Source organism: Blennius ocellaris (assembly GCF_963422515.1).
Source record: "Blennius ocellaris genome assembly, chromosome: 6".
In the NCBI taxonomy this organism is placed as follows: domain Eukaryota; kingdom Metazoa; phylum Chordata; class Actinopteri; order Blenniiformes; family Blenniidae; genus Blennius; species Blennius ocellaris.
Window position 1 is genome coordinate 1,041,556 of NC_137655.1, and position 17,500 is coordinate 1,059,055.

General features: G+C 48.6%; 2 protein-coding genes across 2 annotated transcripts in view; one reads left to right on the forward strand and one right to left on the reverse strand.

The window, feature by feature from the left end:
- lrch1 (leucine-rich repeats and calponin homology (CH) domain containing 1) overlaps window positions 1-8,175 on the reverse strand; it is a gene marked incomplete at its 3' end in the record, with an annotated part of 37,939 nt that extends 29,764 nt beyond the window's left edge. Inside the window, 1 exon segment of the mRNA XM_080498092.1 lies at window positions 7,805-8,175. Within this exon segment, the coding sequence (XP_080354218.1) occupies window positions 7,805-8,036 (232 nt within the window). The 5' untranslated portion in view covers window positions 8,037-8,175.
- Window positions 8,176-17,054: 8,879 nt separating this feature from the next.
- LOC308131366 (trace amine-associated receptor 13c-like) overlaps window positions 17,055-17,500 on the forward strand; it is a gene marked incomplete at its 5' end in the record, with an annotated part of 1,788 nt that continues 1,342 nt past the window's right edge. Inside the window, one exon of the mRNA XM_080498094.1 lies at window positions 17,055-17,227. Coding sequence (XP_080354220.1) covers window positions 17,055-17,227 — 173 coding nt within the window. The remainder of the gene's footprint in view (window positions 17,228-17,500) is intronic.

The following is a 17,500-nucleotide window of genomic DNA, read 5'->3' on the forward strand; positions in this document are numbered from 1 at the left end:
CAAAACGGTACAGAGCAGTAAGGTAAGGCAGTAAGGTAAAGCAGTAAGGTAAAGTGATACGGAGCAGTAAGGTAAGGCAGTAAGGTAAAGCGGAGCCAAATCTGGAGCGTTTCGTCCAGGAAGTAGGTTAAAAAGTGGGCGGGGCTTAGAGCTTCTCAGCTTTGTGACATCACAGCAGAAGCTCAGCCTTATCTTATGATCCTCTGTTGTTGTTGTTTACATCCCCTGCTTTTCACTGGTTGTTTTGTTTTGTCTCCTCGCATCCGACCGCGCCGCAGCGGCTAGCCGGTTAGCTCGAGCGCCGCGCCGCCACTTTGATGTTTCGGAGCGCGAACGGCGGCCGAGTGGAGCATCAATCACCCGACACGAGGAATCCATGACGAAATCAGTCGCCGAGACTTTTAACAGTGGAATTCAATCGATGGTATGGATTCCTTGCTGCAGCCCTACCCAGTACTGACCTTGTGTGGTGTGCTAGACAGGACCGTACAATGAGTAGCCTCTTGGAGGACATTTGTCCTCCAGAGTCTCCGCGGGCAGAAAGACCTGTGGCAGGAAGACGTGTGAGAACAATGAGCGGGGGAGCGGCTACTTCCTGTCTCCACTGCGCTACGTCCTCGTGTTCCTCCACACTTTCTGCTTCACGCTGCCAAGTGTCGGCAAATAAACACCGAGTGTCCAAACCCTTCCAACACACCTTGAATCAGAGCAGCTTTACTTTGAAAGGTCTCATGTTGGGTCAAATCCACTTCCTGAAGGTTCTCCAGTAGTACTGACCGTCTACAGACCTGGAACCACTTCCTAAAGGTTCTCCAGCAGTACTGACCGTCTACAGACCTGGAACCACTTCCTAAAGGTTCTCCAACAGTACTGACCATCTCCCCCAGCAGTACTGACCGTCTCCATACCTGGAACAACTTCCTAAAGGTTCTCCAGCAGTACTGACCGTCTCCTCCAGCAGTACTGACCGTCTCCATACCTGGAACAACTTCCTAAAGGTTCTCCAGCAGCACTGACCGTCTACAGACCTGGAACAACTTCCTAAAGGTTCTCCAGCAGTACTGACCGTCTCCTCCAGCAGTACTGACCATCTCCCCCAGCAGTACTGACTGTCTCTACCAGCAGGACTGACTGTCTCCTCCAGCAGTACTGACCGTCTCCACACCTGGAACAACTTCCTAAAGGTTTTCCAGCAGTACTGACCATCTCCCCCAGCAGTACTGACCGTCTCCTCCAGCAGTACTGACCATCTCCCCCAGCAGTACTGACCGTCTCCATACCTGGAACAACTTCCTAAAGGTTCTCCAGCAGTACTGACCGTCTCCTCCAGCAGTACTGACCATCTCCCCCAGCAGTACTGACCGTCTCCATACCTGGAACAACTTCCTAAAGGTTCTCCAGCAGTACTGACCGTCTACAGACCTGGAACGACGGCCCTCTTTTAAAAAGTGTGTTGCTCCAAGCAGCCAATCAGAAATCAAACCCTATATAGTGTCATCGGGGGATCAGCCAATCACAATCAAGGTAGGCTCCTCCCCCCCTTTGACTCCTCCCACAACCAGGCAGCTCTGCTCTGGCACATGGCGCCACGAGAGGAAGTGCTTCCTTCCTCTTCCCATAGAAGGGCGTGTGTGTGGGCGGAGCCAGTCCAGCTCACACAGACACAGCAGATTCTGAATGCAGCTCCTAGGATCAATGTTCTAATGGAGGAGGATCAAGGAGGAGCTGGAAACCTTGAATTCAAGGTTTGTGGATCGACCTGAATGATAAAATTTTGACATTTGATCAAAATAGTTTGAACAGTCGAGGCACTCAAAATAAAAAAAACACCAAAGTTTGAGTGTCATTACGGCGACTGTCAAAATAAAAGCGCCAAGTCCAGGAGGATACGGACTGGGAGTCCCTGACACCAGGACCAGGAGGAACAGATTGTCTCTACTGAGCATGTGCAGAAGAAGTGGTTACTATGGCGACCAGGACAAGGAGCAGCGTCTCACAGAGGTTCTGTTGCGTATTACAAATATTGCACTGTGTAACGGAAAACAGCTATTTAAAAAAAATAAAAAAAATTTGACTTGAAAAGCGGAGGGTTCGTGTCCTCCCGGTGTTACGGTGCTACGGTGCTACGGTGTTACGGTGCTACGGTGTTACGGTGTTACGGTGACGGTGGCGTCCTCGCAGGACGGAGTCCACCTGCAACCTGCCTGCTTTCATCTTACTTCCTGTCTCCATTCGGTGCTCCTTCACTGTAAAACCATCAACTGCTCCATTAACTGCTTCATTCAGTATTCATGACGGTGCCCCCCCCACCCCCACCCCCACAAAGGTCATCAACAAAGGAAGGTGGAGGCGTGACGTAGGAATACGAGTTCATCAGGTAAACAAACCAGTAAAGCCATAATAACGCTGCTCTTTCTCTAAACAATAATTATAATTTACGAGTCATTTTACGGTTTTATGGCTGCATTATGGCGCTCCGGGGAGCTGGAGGGGGGGGGTGGGGTCAAAGGTCAAGCGACAGATCGCGCCTCGTTTCTAACTTCGATGACTTCATGTGACTCTCCAGCTTCAACGACGCCTCAGGATTTTACCCTGGGAGATATTTTTGGGCTTTTTCAACCACATGTGGTGAAATCATTATATTGTCGCTTTTAGACTTTACAACACTTTAAAAAAAAAATTGTAATTCACTTTTATCAATTTTTTTACGACTCGACAACGTCTCGGCACGTTAACAAGTAGTTCTCCAAGTGTGTGTGTGTGTGTGTGTGTGTGTGTGTGTGTGTGTGTGTGTGTCAGCTGTCACTACGTTCAGGTGTGGCGGGAACGACGGGCGGATATAGACCCCTCCTCTAACACAACAGCCCAACACATTCCTGGAAGTCCACCGCTTCCTTTTGTGTGTGTGTGTGTGTGTGTGTGTGTGTGTGTGTGTGTGTGTGTGTGTGTGTGTGTGTGTGTGTGTGGTGGAGGAAGTGAGGGAGGTGTGTCTCACACCTCAGACTCTCTCGTCTCCCTCCATTCACGTCTTCCTGTCTCGTTCCCATGACGAACCTTTAACGGATCATTTCTCTGACTGGAACTTCAAGTTCTCAAGGTGTTTAGAACCTTCGCAGAACAACAGTTGTGTTCGTGTACGTCACCGCCAAGTCACAAATTAACAATATTGCTAAATGAATAAGAATGAAAATGTAAAAAAAATGAAACCCGGGCTTTACCCGGTCTATACTGTCGCCTCACACGGGGCACCGTCATATTGGGAACTAAAAGATTCATCACTTTCTGTAATTATTGATGAGTTAATGATACATTTCAATTCTACATAAAGTACTTTGCCATTGCTCAGAGTAATTCACTGTTAATAACCAAACACTTCAACATTCCTTGGATGTTTAAGAGACTTCCTTGATGGTGCTCAGGTTGGGATTTGTCATATTTGTCAAGTTCTGCGAATTCGTGATCATTTTGTCATTGGACTGGATCAAAAACAACGTTATCAAAAGTATTTTTTTTTTAATGTTATGTGAATAGATAAACATACATTGCAGACGTACATTCTTTTTACTGGATTGTTTTATTTTTTATTTAAATTTTTACATATTCAATATTTTGTGCTCTTTTTTGCTCTTGTTGAGATATTTACATATGTTTACATATTTTAATTCCTTAATTTTATAAGTTCTGCACCTTTTTACCTTGAGCTGTTGTAAGTTTGTGTTTCCCCCTGAGGAGGAATACATCTCTCTACTCTACTCTACTCTACTCTACTCTACTCTACTCTACTCTACTCTACTCTACTCTACATGATAATAATCTGGACGTTAGCTGAAGTTGGTGGGAGAAAGATGGAGGATTAAAGAGGAACTGTTGTGAAACAGTGGTGGAGAGCCAGAATACCAACTATAGGACGACACTGGAAAGTAAAGTAAAAAAAAAAGAAGAATATAGGTATAATCTTACAGTTAGTTGTAGCTGCCATTCACAATCTGTCCACGTGGGTAAAACTTTGGATTTGTTCATATTTAAAGTTATCGGTTAAGTTGGCAGGAACTTTAATAACCGAGTGAAAAGTGAAGTTGACTGAACGTCGTGTTTTCGATCGACTCCGGAAGGAATCGTGACCCACCAGTGGCGTCAACACGCCCCCTGCTGGTGACTCTGCAGGTTTCATTTCCAAATCCACATCGTCGAGCAGAACCAAAAATGGAAATCGTATAAATCACGTTCCCGTCTCTACAGACTAGAGGAGGTTGTTTAGCCTGGAGAACCAGTGGAACCGACGCTCCTCTGGTTCTTAAAGTCCCAGTGAGATGAAGGTTCCACCTCCAGAACCCTCTGGTGTCTCTTCTAGAACGTTTTCCTGCTAACTGGCTGAAGGTCAAATGTTAAAACACGACAATCTGAGAGAAAATAGCCGATAAACGGCGCTATTTCCTCTGCTGGGCGGAGCTTCTGACAATAACAGAGTGACATCACGAGTTGTGCACACGCCCAAGTTGTGTTTACATTATGGAGGATCAGAGTTTTGACCACGAAGAGGCTGAATTGAACCAGATTTCATCATCATGGTCATTTCAAACCCAGTGATTGATGAAGAAGACACAGAAGGTGGTTCTGCCATCGGTGACCCCGTCTGGAACATGTTTGAGGAAGCAGAAGACGCTTCGTCCTCCATTCGTCCTCGTCTCCTCGCCTCAGCAGCCGCCACTTTTCACCTTTGAGGCTTTGAGGCTCCTGACTGTTGGCAGAACGACCGACTTCCTGGATCCAACACGTCCAAGAGCTAGAAGACTGAATCACTGAAGACGAGTCCAGGTGTTACTGGATCGTCTACTAGCCGCACAAGCTAATGGCTCCCGCTAGCCGCCCAAGCTAGCAGCTCCCGCTAGCTGCCCGAGCTAATGGCTCCCACTAGCCGCTAGCCACCCAAGCTAGCAGCTCCCGCTAGCCGCCCGAACTAATGGCTCCTGCTAGCCGCGCGAGCTAGCGGCTAGCGGCTCCCGCCGCCCGTGCTCCTTTCCTCCTCTCTCGGTCTCTTCCAGGCTCAATCTTTCATCAAGGCTCATAAAACGCCGACTATAACTTCAAAACACTGTAAAAACTTGGATATTTAAGAGGAAACAAGCCGATATAAACACAACAGATGGAGATCTGCACAACTCGTGACGTCACACATAGGCTCCGCCCACGAAGAAGAAGGATTCCCCCGACTTCCTCGGCTGGAGATTCAAAATTCAAATAACTTTATGTGACAACAGTGGTGGGGCAGAGTCGGAGGAACCTTACAAGTAGAACCACAACTATCGTTTTTTTACAAAGTAGTGTTTTACGTTTCACTGGGACTTTAAGGTTTGATCGTAAGAAACTTGCCGTTTGATAAAAGAAAACCTCCTGCAGGTTCAGGTTCACGTCCTCTCCTCCAGGACCATGTGACTCCAGACGACGGTCCAAAACGCCGCCGCCACTCAGATTCTCCTCGTTTACTTGCAGGTTCGTCAGGAGACTCTCCTTCTTCCCTCGTCGCTTCTCAAGCCCTGCTGGGGTTCTTTCTTTATTTGTTTCTCTCCACGGCTCGGATATTTCAGGCCCAGTTCACGCCGCCTACGCCGGCGTCAGAAACGCTTTCCAAGCAGAGATGGCGTGATAGAAGTCGGCCATGTTTAACCCCTGTGCTGCCGGCGGCCTGTTTACATGTAAACACCACAGAGGCGTTTTCCAGCTGCGTCTTTCCCCCGGACAATAAATCAAACTAGAAAATTCCACGGCAGATTTTGTGTTCCTGCCTCTGCCGCTGCTGACATACTTTGATTTCGCCGTCTCCATGGCAACAGACGCCGGTCATCCAATCTCCTTTCATCTCCCACATTTTTATGTTTTTTTTGGCGATTTATTCGGAAATGACGAGCGGCGTCGTTAACTAAAAGTCATAGCGAGCTATTCCCGAGGGTTCTGCACGTTTCGATGTGCTTTGTGTGTCGCTGATCTCCTTTGATCTTCCACGCGCGTCGTATCAAACACTTTTGTTTGTAGTATTTTGGGATTTATTCGGAAACTGAATTGTGAACAGGAGTCGTATCAACATATACCCAAGAGTGCTACGAATCGGAGTGGGACTAATTATACGTATAATAATAATAATAATAATAATAATAATAATAACAATAACAACAATAATAATAATAAACAACAGTTTAAACCATCTTAGCCGTAGCAGACAGTTGTTCTGCACGTGCTCAGTAGACGAACGGCAAGAAATGAAACGTGGTCGACGGTGAAGCACAGGTGCATCATGGGAGTCGTAGTCTTCAGTGATCAACAAAGTGAAAGCCTGAACCCTGACCTGTGCAGGTGTGACGGTGTCTGTGTGTGTGTGTGTGTGTGTGTGTGTGTGTGTGTGTGTGTGTGTGTGTGTGTGTGTGTGTGTGTGTGTGTGTGTGTGTGTGTGTTGGTCACAGCTCTCAGTTCACGTCTCTTATTGTCGCTTGGCGTTCAGTGAACACGTGAACGTGTTCAACTACTGAATCAAACACATCCTTGAGACTCACAGTCTGTGAAGCCGTCACACTGAACCACTGAGACCCAAGACCTGGTCCAGCCAGACCTGGTCCAGCCAGACCTGGTCCAGCCAGACCTGGTCCAGCCAGACCTGGTCCAGGGAACCAGTTCCCTCAGACGGTCACATGACCACCGCTGGTACCAGCTGCTGCTATCTGGACCGCAGAGGAAAGACATGCATCATCCTGGATAAATAAACCAGTAAACAACCAGTAAATAAACCAGTTAACATGCAGTAAATAAACCAGTAAACAACCAGTAAATAAACCAGTTAACATGCAGTAAATAAACCAGTAAACAACCAGTAAATAAACCAGTAAACAACCAGTAAATAAACATGCTAACATGCAGTAAATAAACATGTTAAGCACCAGTAAACAATCAGTAAACAACCAGTAATCAACCAGTAAATAACCCAGTTGACATGCAGTAAATAAACATGTTAACATGCAGTAAATAAACCAGTAAACAACCAGTAAATAAACCAGTTAACATGCAGTAAATAAACATGTTAACATGCAGTAAACAATCAGTAAACAACCAGTAATCAACCAGTAATCAACCAGTAAATAAACCAGTAAACAACCAGTAAATAAACCAGTTAACATGCAGTAAATAAACATGTTAACATGCAGTAAATAAACCAGTAAACAACCAGTAAATAACCCAGTTGACATGTAGTAAATAAACATGTTAACATGCAGTAAATAAACCAGTAAACAACCAGTTAACATGCTGTAAACAACCAGTAAACACGCAGTAAATAAACCAGTTAACATGCAGTAAACAAACCAGTTAACATGCAGTAAACAGAGCCAGCCTGTTTGTAGTAAATAACCAGTAAACACGCAGTAAATAAACATGTTAACATGCAGTAAATAAACCAGTAAACAACCAGTTAACATGCTGTAAACAACCAGTAAACACGCAGTAAATAAACCAGTTAACATGCAGTAAATAAACCAGTAAACAACCAGTAAAGCCCCCCCCCCCCCCCCCCCCCCCCCGCCTCCCGGTCACTCCGGTTCCGGGGAATCGGGGGATTTCCAGCCGGGGGTAGGAAGCCTACTTTCAGTTTGTCTCGTGCCCGGGGGGGGGGGGGGTTATGAGGGGTATGTGGGGGGGGGGTTATGGGGGGGGTAAGGGGAGGGGGGTGCGGCCTCCCAGCAGCTGGAGCAACATCTGCACGCGGGCGGGGCAGAAACGCGGAGTAACGCGTTCCTCCAGTAACGGTAACGGCCAGCCTCACCTGCCTCCACCGTGTCGCTCAGGTCGTGGTTGGCGGCGCTGCGGGGAAACTCCTTCAGCTTGCGGCAGCTGAGGCCGAGCTGGCCGCTGGCCGCCGCCTCCTCCAGCGCGCGCTCCAGGCCGCGGTTGGGCGGCAGGCTGTGGGTCTGGAGGCTCTGGAGGGACGGCGACGGGGACGGCGCGAGCTGGGAGCCGAGCGCGGGGCGAGCCGCCTCCGCGCCCAACGCCGCCATGGTGCCGCGTCTGTCCGCCCGCCGCGGCGTCCGGCGAGGGGGCGAGGGGGGCAGGGGGAGGGGGTGCCTGGGTGCCGGGGCTCCGAGGGTCCGCGGGTCCGCGGGGCGCTGCTTCCCTCCTGGCGAGCCGAGCTGAGCCGCGCCGAGCCGTCAACCGCGTCCGGGAACCTCCGGGACTGTTCGCTGCCGCGTCTGCGTCTCCGTCAGGCGGCGCGTCAAGCGGCGGAGCGGCGAGAGCGGCTTCCGGCCATCGACTTTCACAATAAAAAACACCGGCAATAGATAGATAGATAGATAGAGAGATAATAGATAGACAGATGATAGATAGATAGATAGATAGATAGATAATAGATAGATAGATGATAGAGAGATAGAGAGATAGATGATAGATAGATAATAGATAGATAGATAGATAGATAATAGATAGATAGAGAGATAGATGATAGATAGATAGATAGATAATAGATAGATAGATGATAGATAGATAGATAGATAGATGATAGATAGATAGATAGAGAGATAGATAATAGATAGATAGATGATAGATAATAGATAGATAATAGATAGATAGATGATAGATGATAGATAGATAGATAGACAGATAATAGATAGATAGATAGATAGATAGAGAGATAATAGATAGACAGATGATAGATAGATAGATAGATAGATAGATAATAGATAGATAGATGATAGAGAGATAGATAGATAGATAGATAGATAGATGATAGAGAGATAGAGAGATAGATGATAGATAGATAATAGATAGATAGATAGATAGATAATAGATAGATAGAGAGATAGATGATAGATAGATAATAGATAGATAGAGAGATAGATAATAGATAGATAGATGATAGATAATAGATAGATAGATAGACAGATAATAGATAGATAGATGATAGATGATAGATAGATAGAGAGATAGATGATAGATAGATGATAGATGATAGATAATAGATAGATAGATAGACAGATAATAGATAGATAGATGATAGATGATAGATAGATAGATAGACAGATAATAGATAGATAGATAGAGAGATAGACAGATAATAGATAGATAGATAGATGATAGATGGATAGATAGATAGATGATAGAGAGAGAGATAATAGAGAGAGAGAGCATAGATAGATAGATGATAGATAATAGATAGATAGATAGATAGATGATAGATAGATGATAGATAGCTAGATAGATAGATGATAGATAGATAGATAATAGATAGATAGATGATAGATAGATAGATAGATAATAGATGCTAGATAGATAGATCGATAATAGATAGATAGATAATAGATAGATAGATAGATAATAGATAGATAGATAATAGATAGATAATAGATAGATAGATAGATAATAGATAGATAGATAGATAGATAGATGATAGATGCTAGGTAGATAGATAGATGATAGATAGATAGATAATAGATAGCTAGATAGACAGATGATAGACAGATGATAGATAGACAGATGATAGATAGATAGATAGATAATAGATGCTAGGTAGATAGATAGATAGATAGCTAGATAGACAGATGATAGATAGATAGATAGATAGATAATAGATAGCTAGATAGACAGATGATAGATAGATAGATAGATAGATAATAGATAGCTAGATAGACAGATGATAGACAGATGATAGATAGACAGATGATAGATAGATAGATAGATAATAGATGCTAGGTAGATAGATAGATAGATAGCTAGATAGACAGATGATAGATAGATAGATAGATAGATAATAGATAGATCACAACCAAGGCTTTTGGTTTGTTTCTTGGTTGGTTGTGGTTGTTTGGTAACTAGTAACTAGTAACTAGTAACTAGTAACTCGCCGGTAATTGTATTTGACTAAAAAAAGCAACATGACTTCTTCTGAAAAGTACAAATAAAAGAAATAGGAGCTAAAAGATACAGATGCTTTAAAACTTTCAAATTATAACAGATGTGACACGTGTGTGTGTGTGTCTCTCTGTGTGTGTGTGTGTGTCTCTGTGTCTCTGTGTGTGTGTGTGTCTCTGTGTGTGTGTGTGTGTCTGTGTGTGTGTCAGCTGTCATTACGTCATTAAAGTTACAAAACTTTAAACACACGTGTAACGACTTTGTATTATTAATGGCATTCTGATTAAATCACCAGGAATAAAAGCTGACGCCACGCTGCATGTCTTATTTTGAAGACACCGTGACAAACTTCCGGTTTCCCCACAACCTTTGTTTCAACTTGGAGGGACGCGCTGTGTGCGCGTGCGCACTGCGGCTTTGAGAAAAGAGGCGAACAGAACCCTGGAGGACAGCGACCTCTGCTGGAAAAACACCGCAAACACGCGGAAGAGCGTCACTTCCGGTCGTCAGAAGCTCTCCGGAACTTTATTTAAAGAACAAAAGTGTCAACAAGAGGAGACAAAATCAGCCGTAAACAAACATCCCCTGAATTAAACACGTTTTAATCTGAATGATTTCTGTTGTAGTAAAATCAAGTTTAATAAATTCCGAGTAGAAGATTCTCTATTATTAACTCTGGTCTGAATAAACAACTTTAACAGCACAGAATTATTTAAAATGGCTTGAAACAATAAAATAAAGTGAAATAAAAAATATACAGTACAAACAAAATAAACAAAAACAATTATACAACTGAAAGTGATTTAAACTGCTGATATGACAAAACGGCTACATGAGCTAAAACCTGTAATGAACAAATACACACACACACACACACACATAGACACACACACACACACACACACACACACACACACACACATAGACACACACACACACACACACATAGACACACACACACACACACACACACACACACATAGACACACACACACACACACACACACACACACACACACACATAGACACACACACACACACACACGCCACCAGAGGGCGAAACCTGACAGCCGTTCAGTTGTTTCGTCTCAGTGAAGCTTCCGGAGACAAACTCAGGACAAAGTCAACTTTAGGAAACTCTTGTGTATGAATGAGTCCAGAGGGACATGAGGGACAGACCAAAGAACCGTGTGAATATTGGTTTTGACTTCCTCCCACCTTGTCCCCCCGTCCTCCAGCCGTGTCCCCCCCGTCCTCCAGCCTTGTCCCCCGTCCTACCGCCTTGTCCCCCCGTCCTCCCAGCCTTGTCCCCCCGTCCTCCCAGCCGTGTCCCCCCGTCCTCCCAGCCTTGTCCCCCCCGTCCTCCCAGCCGTGTCCCCCCGTCCTCCCACCTTGTCCCCCCGTCCTCCCAGCCGTGTCCCCCCGTCCTCCAGCCTTGTCCCCCCCGTCCTCCAGCCTTGTCCCCCCGTCCTCAAGCCTTGTCCCCCCGTCCTCCAGCCGTGTCCCCCCGGTCCTCCCGCATTGTCCCCCCGTCCTCCAGCCTTGTCCCCCCATCCTACCGCCTTGTCCCCCGTCCTCCCAGCCTTGTCCCCCGTCCTACCGCCTTGTCCCCCCATCCTCCCAGCCTTGTCCCCCCCGTCCTCCAGCCGTGTCCCCCCGTCCTCCAGCCTTGTCCCCCATCCTACCGCCTTGTCCCCCCGTCCTCCCAGCCTTGTCCCCCCATCCTACCGCCTTGTCCCCCGTCCTCCAGCCTTGTCCCCCCGTCCTCCAGCCGTGTCCCCCCCGTCCTCCCACCTTGTCCCCCCATCCTACCGCCTTGTCCCCCCGTCCTCCAGCCGTGTCCCCCGTCCTACCGCCTTGTCCCCCCGTCCTACTGCCTTGTCCCCCTGTCCTCCTAGCCTTGTCCCCCCCGTCCTCCCAGCCTTGTCCCCCCGTCCAACCACCTTGTCCCCGTCCTCCCAGACTTGTCCCCCCGTCCTACCACCATGTCCTCCCAGCCTTGTCCCCCGTCCGCCCAGCCTTGTCCCCCGTCCTACCACCATGTCCCCCCGTCTCTGGACCTCTGTCTCACACTGGTCCACTGTCTGAGCTGCATGGCGGGCCTGTTGGCGGCGCTGTAACGCTGCTACAGGAAGAAGAAGAAGAAGAAGAAGACAGAGAAATTTTAAAATGTTGTTTCCATGAAGCGACGAATGTCTTCAAGAGAAAATAAAACATGTCCAGAGGACATGTTTTATTTTTTACTTTAAAACTTTAAAGTATTTTTTTTTTTACTTTATGAGTCTTGTTGCCATGACAACGTTGCTCAGAGCCACTGGAAATGAAACTTTTTGAAAAAGGCGCGTGTCATCACACCCAGCCCATGTGCTCCTGCTTTTATTTTGACAGTCACCATAATAATAATCCAGTTTGGTAGTTGCTCTATAATCTGGTGTTAGAGGAGGAAGATGCCCTATAATGTGGATTAGAGGAGGAAGATGCTCTATAATCTGGTGTTAGAGGAGGAAGATGCTCTATAATCTGGATTAGAGGAAGATGCTCTATAATCTGGATTAGAGGAAGATGCTCTATAATCTGGTGTTAGAGGAGGAAGATGCTCTATAATCTGGTGTTAGAGGTGAAAGATGCTCTATAATCTGGATTAGGGGAGGAAGACAATCTATAATCTTATTTTGATAATATTTTGTTTGTTTATTTATCCTCATTAAATGAGTTACTTCGTCTCGTTGTAAATCTATTTTGAACATAATCTGCAGATTACGATAATCTGGGTTATGAAAGTTGAACAATTTTAACTGAATAACCGGTTTCGTGGATCTTGATGTTTCTTTCTACTGTTTCGTGAGAAAAACAACCATCAAGTGGCCCGACATGCAAACGACATCATTTTCAAAGATTTTCAAAACAAAATAGTCGGGTTTTCATTTTAAACAACAAACATAAATGGAGCCTCACATTCTGGCAGTTTAATCTCTGGATTATAGAGACGTCAACAAACTGAGGTCTGGATTATAGAGACGTCAACAAACTGAGGAGTCGTTTGAACGACGACGCTTCAAGTGTAAAGTTTCTACGCTTTCGTTTCATAAAAGTTGAGAAGAAATGTTTTGTGTTTCCAGAAGTTTGTGGAGGAAACACGTCCTGAAGGTTACCGTGGAGACGACCAACTGTGAGCCCTTCAGAATAAAGTCCTTAATAAAACCCTTCGAGGATCAGAGACGATAACGAGCAGCAACAATGATGCAACTCCTGTGTGTGTGTGAAGTACTAAAGTAAATGTTTAACACACACACACACACACACACACACACACACACACACACACACACACACACACACACACACACACACACACACACACACACACACACACACACACACACACACACACACACACTGGATATTGTTTACAGTTCGCTGCTCGTCCTCAGTAGACGACGTCGTTCACACTTCATAATGACCGTCTCAGTGTCTCTTCCTCCGGGACGAGACTCCAATCAGAGGTGTGAGGGACACACCATGACGCAACCTGTGTGTGTGTGTGTGTGTGTGTGTGTGTGTGTGTGTGTGTGTGTGTGTGTGTGTGTGTGTGTGTGTGTGTGTGTGTGTGTCTTTAGTTGAGAAACTGTCCAGATCTTTCAATAAACTCTAAAAATCGTCCAAGGCGTTGGACGGTTCCTGGTCCCGGTGTGGACAGGAGTCGTCCATGGCGTTGGACGGTTCCTGGTCCCGGTGTGGACAGGAGTTGTCCATGGCGTTGGACGGTTCCTGGTCCCGGTGTGGACAGGAGTCGTCCATGGCGTTGGACGGTTCCTGGTCCCGGTGAGGACAGGAGTCGTCCATGGCGTTGGACGGTTCCTGGTCCCGGTGAGGACAGGAGTCGTCCATGGCGCTGGACGGTTCCTGGTCCCGGTGTGGACAGGAGTCGTCCATGGCGTTGGACGGTTCCTGGTCCCGGTGTGGACAGGAGTTGTCCATGGCGTTGGACGGTTCCTGGTCCCGGTGTGGACAGGAGTCGTCCATGGCGTTGGACGGTTCCTGGTCCCGGTGTGGACAGGAGTCGTCCATGGCGTTGGACGGTTCCTGGTCCCGGTGAGGACAGGAGTCGTCCATGGCGTTGGACGGTTCCTGGTCCCGGTGAGGACAGGAGTCGTCCATGGCGCTGGACGGTTCCTGGTCCCGGTGTGGACAGGAGTCGTCCATGGCGTTGGACGGTTCCTGGTCCCGGTGTGGACAGGAGTTGTCCATGGCGTTGGACGGTTCCTGGTCCCGGTGTGGACAGGAGTCGTCCATGGCGTTGGACGGTTCCTGGTCCCGGTGAGGACAGGAGTCGTCCATGGCGTTGGACGGTTCCTGGTCCCGGTGAGGACAGGAGTCGTCCATGGCGCTGGACGGTTCCTGGTCCCGGTGTGGACAGGAGTCGTCCATGGCGTTGGACGGTTCCTGGTCCCGGTGTGGACAGGAGTTGTCCATGGCGTTGGACGGTTCCTGGTCCCGGTGTGGACAGGAGTCGTCCATGGCGTTGGACGGTTCCTGGTCCCGGTGAGGACAGGAGTCGTCCATGGCGTTGGACGGTTCCTGGTCCCGCTGAGGACAGGAGTCGTCCATGGCGTTGGACGGTTCCTGGTCCCGCTGAGGACAGGAGTCGTCCATGGCGTTGGACGGTTCCTGGTCCCGGTGAGGACAGGAGTCGTCCATGGCGCTGGACGGTTCCTGGTCCCGGTGTGGACAGGAGTCGTCCATGGCGTTGGACGGTTCCTGGTCCCGGTGTGGACAGGAGTCGTCCATGGCGTTGGACGGTTCCTGGTCCCGGTGTGGACAGGAGTCGTCCATGGCATTGGACGGTTCCTGGTCCCGGTGTGGACAGGAGTCGTCCATGGCGCTGGACGGTTCCTGGTCCCGGTGTGGACAGGAGTCGTCCATGGCGTTGGACGGTTCCTGGTCCCGGTGAGGACAGGAGTCGTCCATGGCGTTGGACGGTTCCTGGTCCCGGTGTGGACAGGAGTCGTCCATGGCGTTGGACGGTTCCTGGTCCCGGTGTGGACAGGAGTCGCCCATGGCGTTGGACGGTTCCTGGTCCCGGTGTGGACAGGAGTCGTCCATGGCGTTGGACGGTTCCTGGTCCCGGTGTGGACAGGAGTCGTCCATGGCGTTGGACGGTTCCTGGTCCCGGTGAGGACAGGAGTCGTCCATGGCGTTGGACGGTTCCTGGTCCCGGTGTGGACAGGAGTTGTCCATGGCGTTGGACGGTTCCTGGTCCCGGTGTGGACAGGAGTCGTCCATGGCGTTGGACGGTTCCTGGTCCCGGTGTGGACAGGAGTCGTCCATGGCGTTGGACGGTTCCTGGTCCCGGTGAGGACAGGAGTCGCCTTCCTGTCCCTGGAGACGACACCCTGTCCATGAGAGTCCTGAACAGGGACAAGGTCCCACCTTGGCGGAGGTTGGATGTGGACATATCTGGACGCAGGAAGACCAGGAAGACCGTAGGGTTCCAGGACTCCTTCTGCCATTTTCACCTCTTGGGGTACGTGGTCTGCCGTAGACCTGTCCAGGACCACAAAACACAATGAGACTGGACTGGAGGACTCCCTTGTCCCCTCCATCACGTGTGAGACGGTGAAGAGCCTGTCCATTGGCCCACGGTGAGGACGGGACCCCCGAACCCGTCCTCCTGTGTCCGAGGTGGGACGGTCCAGAAGCGTCTCCTGTTGGAGGTCCACTACTTCCTGGGTCTGGTCTGGAGACGGCGGTCAGACATCGGGGACATTCTGGTCCAGAACAAGGTTCCAGAGCACCAGAACCAAAAATCTTCCTAAAACGTTAGACCCAGGAGACACACAGGAGAGACACCAAGGAGACATCCAGGAGACACATAGGAGACACAGGAGACACACAGGAGACAACCAGGAGACACATAGAAGACAACCAGGAGACACACAGGAGACACACAAGGAGACATCCAGGAGACACATAGGAGACACACAGGAGACACAGGAGACACACAGGAGACAACCAGGAGACACATAGAAGACAACCAGGAGACACACAGGAGACACAGGAGACACCCAGGAGATACACAGGAGACACCAAGGAGACACAAAGGAGACACACAGGAGATACACAGGAGACACACAGGACACACCAAGGACACACCAAGGAGACACACAGGAGACACCAAGGAGACACAGGAGACACCCAGGAGACACACAGGAGATACACAGGAGACACCAAGGACACACCAAGGAGACACACAGGAGACACCAAGGAGACACAGGAGACACCCAGGAGACACACAGGAGATACACAGGAGACACCAAGGAGACACAAAGGAGACACACAGGAGATACACAGGAGACACACAGGACACACCAAGGAGACACACAGGAGAGACACCAAGGAGACACACAAGGAGACACCTAGGAGACACACTGGAGACACGCTGGAGACACACAGGAGAGACACACAGGAGACACACAGGAGACAACCAGGAGACAGAGGAGACAACCAGGAGACAACCAGGAGACACATAGGAGACACATAGGAGACACACAGGAGACACCCAGGAGACACCCAGGACACACACAGGGGACACCCAGGAGACACAGGAGATACACAGGCCACACACAGGAGACACAGGAGACACACAGGAGACACACAGGAGACACACAGGAGACACCTGCATCCAGGTATAAAGCAGGCCTATAGGTGGCGCTGTGCAGAACACACCACCAGGAGAGGAAGACAGGTTGTTGTTGTTGTTGTTGTTGTTGTTGTGTCAAAGGTCACGGTTTCAAATTTCTATACTTTTCCAAAATACCCGTCCTCTGTCCTCCAGAGCGCTAAACGTGGACGTGGACATGAAGCGGCGTCCTCCTGTGGGGGCGGAGCCTAAACATTTAAAGTCCCGTCAATCAAGGTCTGAGACGTTTGGCGAACGATGGTACCGTAAAGTTGACAGGAGAATCCCACCGGTGGAGGGACGGAGGGACGGAGGGAGGGACGGAGGGAGGGAGGGACGGAGGGAGGGAGGGACGGAGGGAGGGAGGGAGGGATGGAGGAAGGCGATTGGTGGAGGAGGGGGCGTGCGAGGCAGGGAGAGAGAGAGAGCGAGGGGTTAAGCGGAGGCGAGCGGCGGCGTGGCGGCAGTCAGAGCGCGGCGGGTGTCCATCATGGCCGCCGTGGACGCCGCGGAGCTCTGCTTCCCGCTGGTCCTCAACGCCTCCTGCAGGAAGCCGCCGGTCCACTGGTCCGAGGACGTCCTCCTCAACATCCTGCTGTCCCTCGTCTCCCTCGCCACCGCCGTCCTCAACCTGATCGTCATCGTCTCCGTCTCTCATTTCAGGCACTGCTGGGGGGGGGTAATATATTGTGATATATAGAACATATATTGCAATGTATTCAATAATAGATTTACATACATGCTTATGTTTTTCACAATGTATCGAGTGTATTATTACTTATATATCCTTATATATCCCAAACTGTACTGACTACATTGAGACATATATAAGCATATATGTAAATATATTATTTAATACATTGCAATATATTTTCTATATATTACAATATGTTGCAATGTGTTAAATAATACATGCTTATATTTTTCACAATGTAT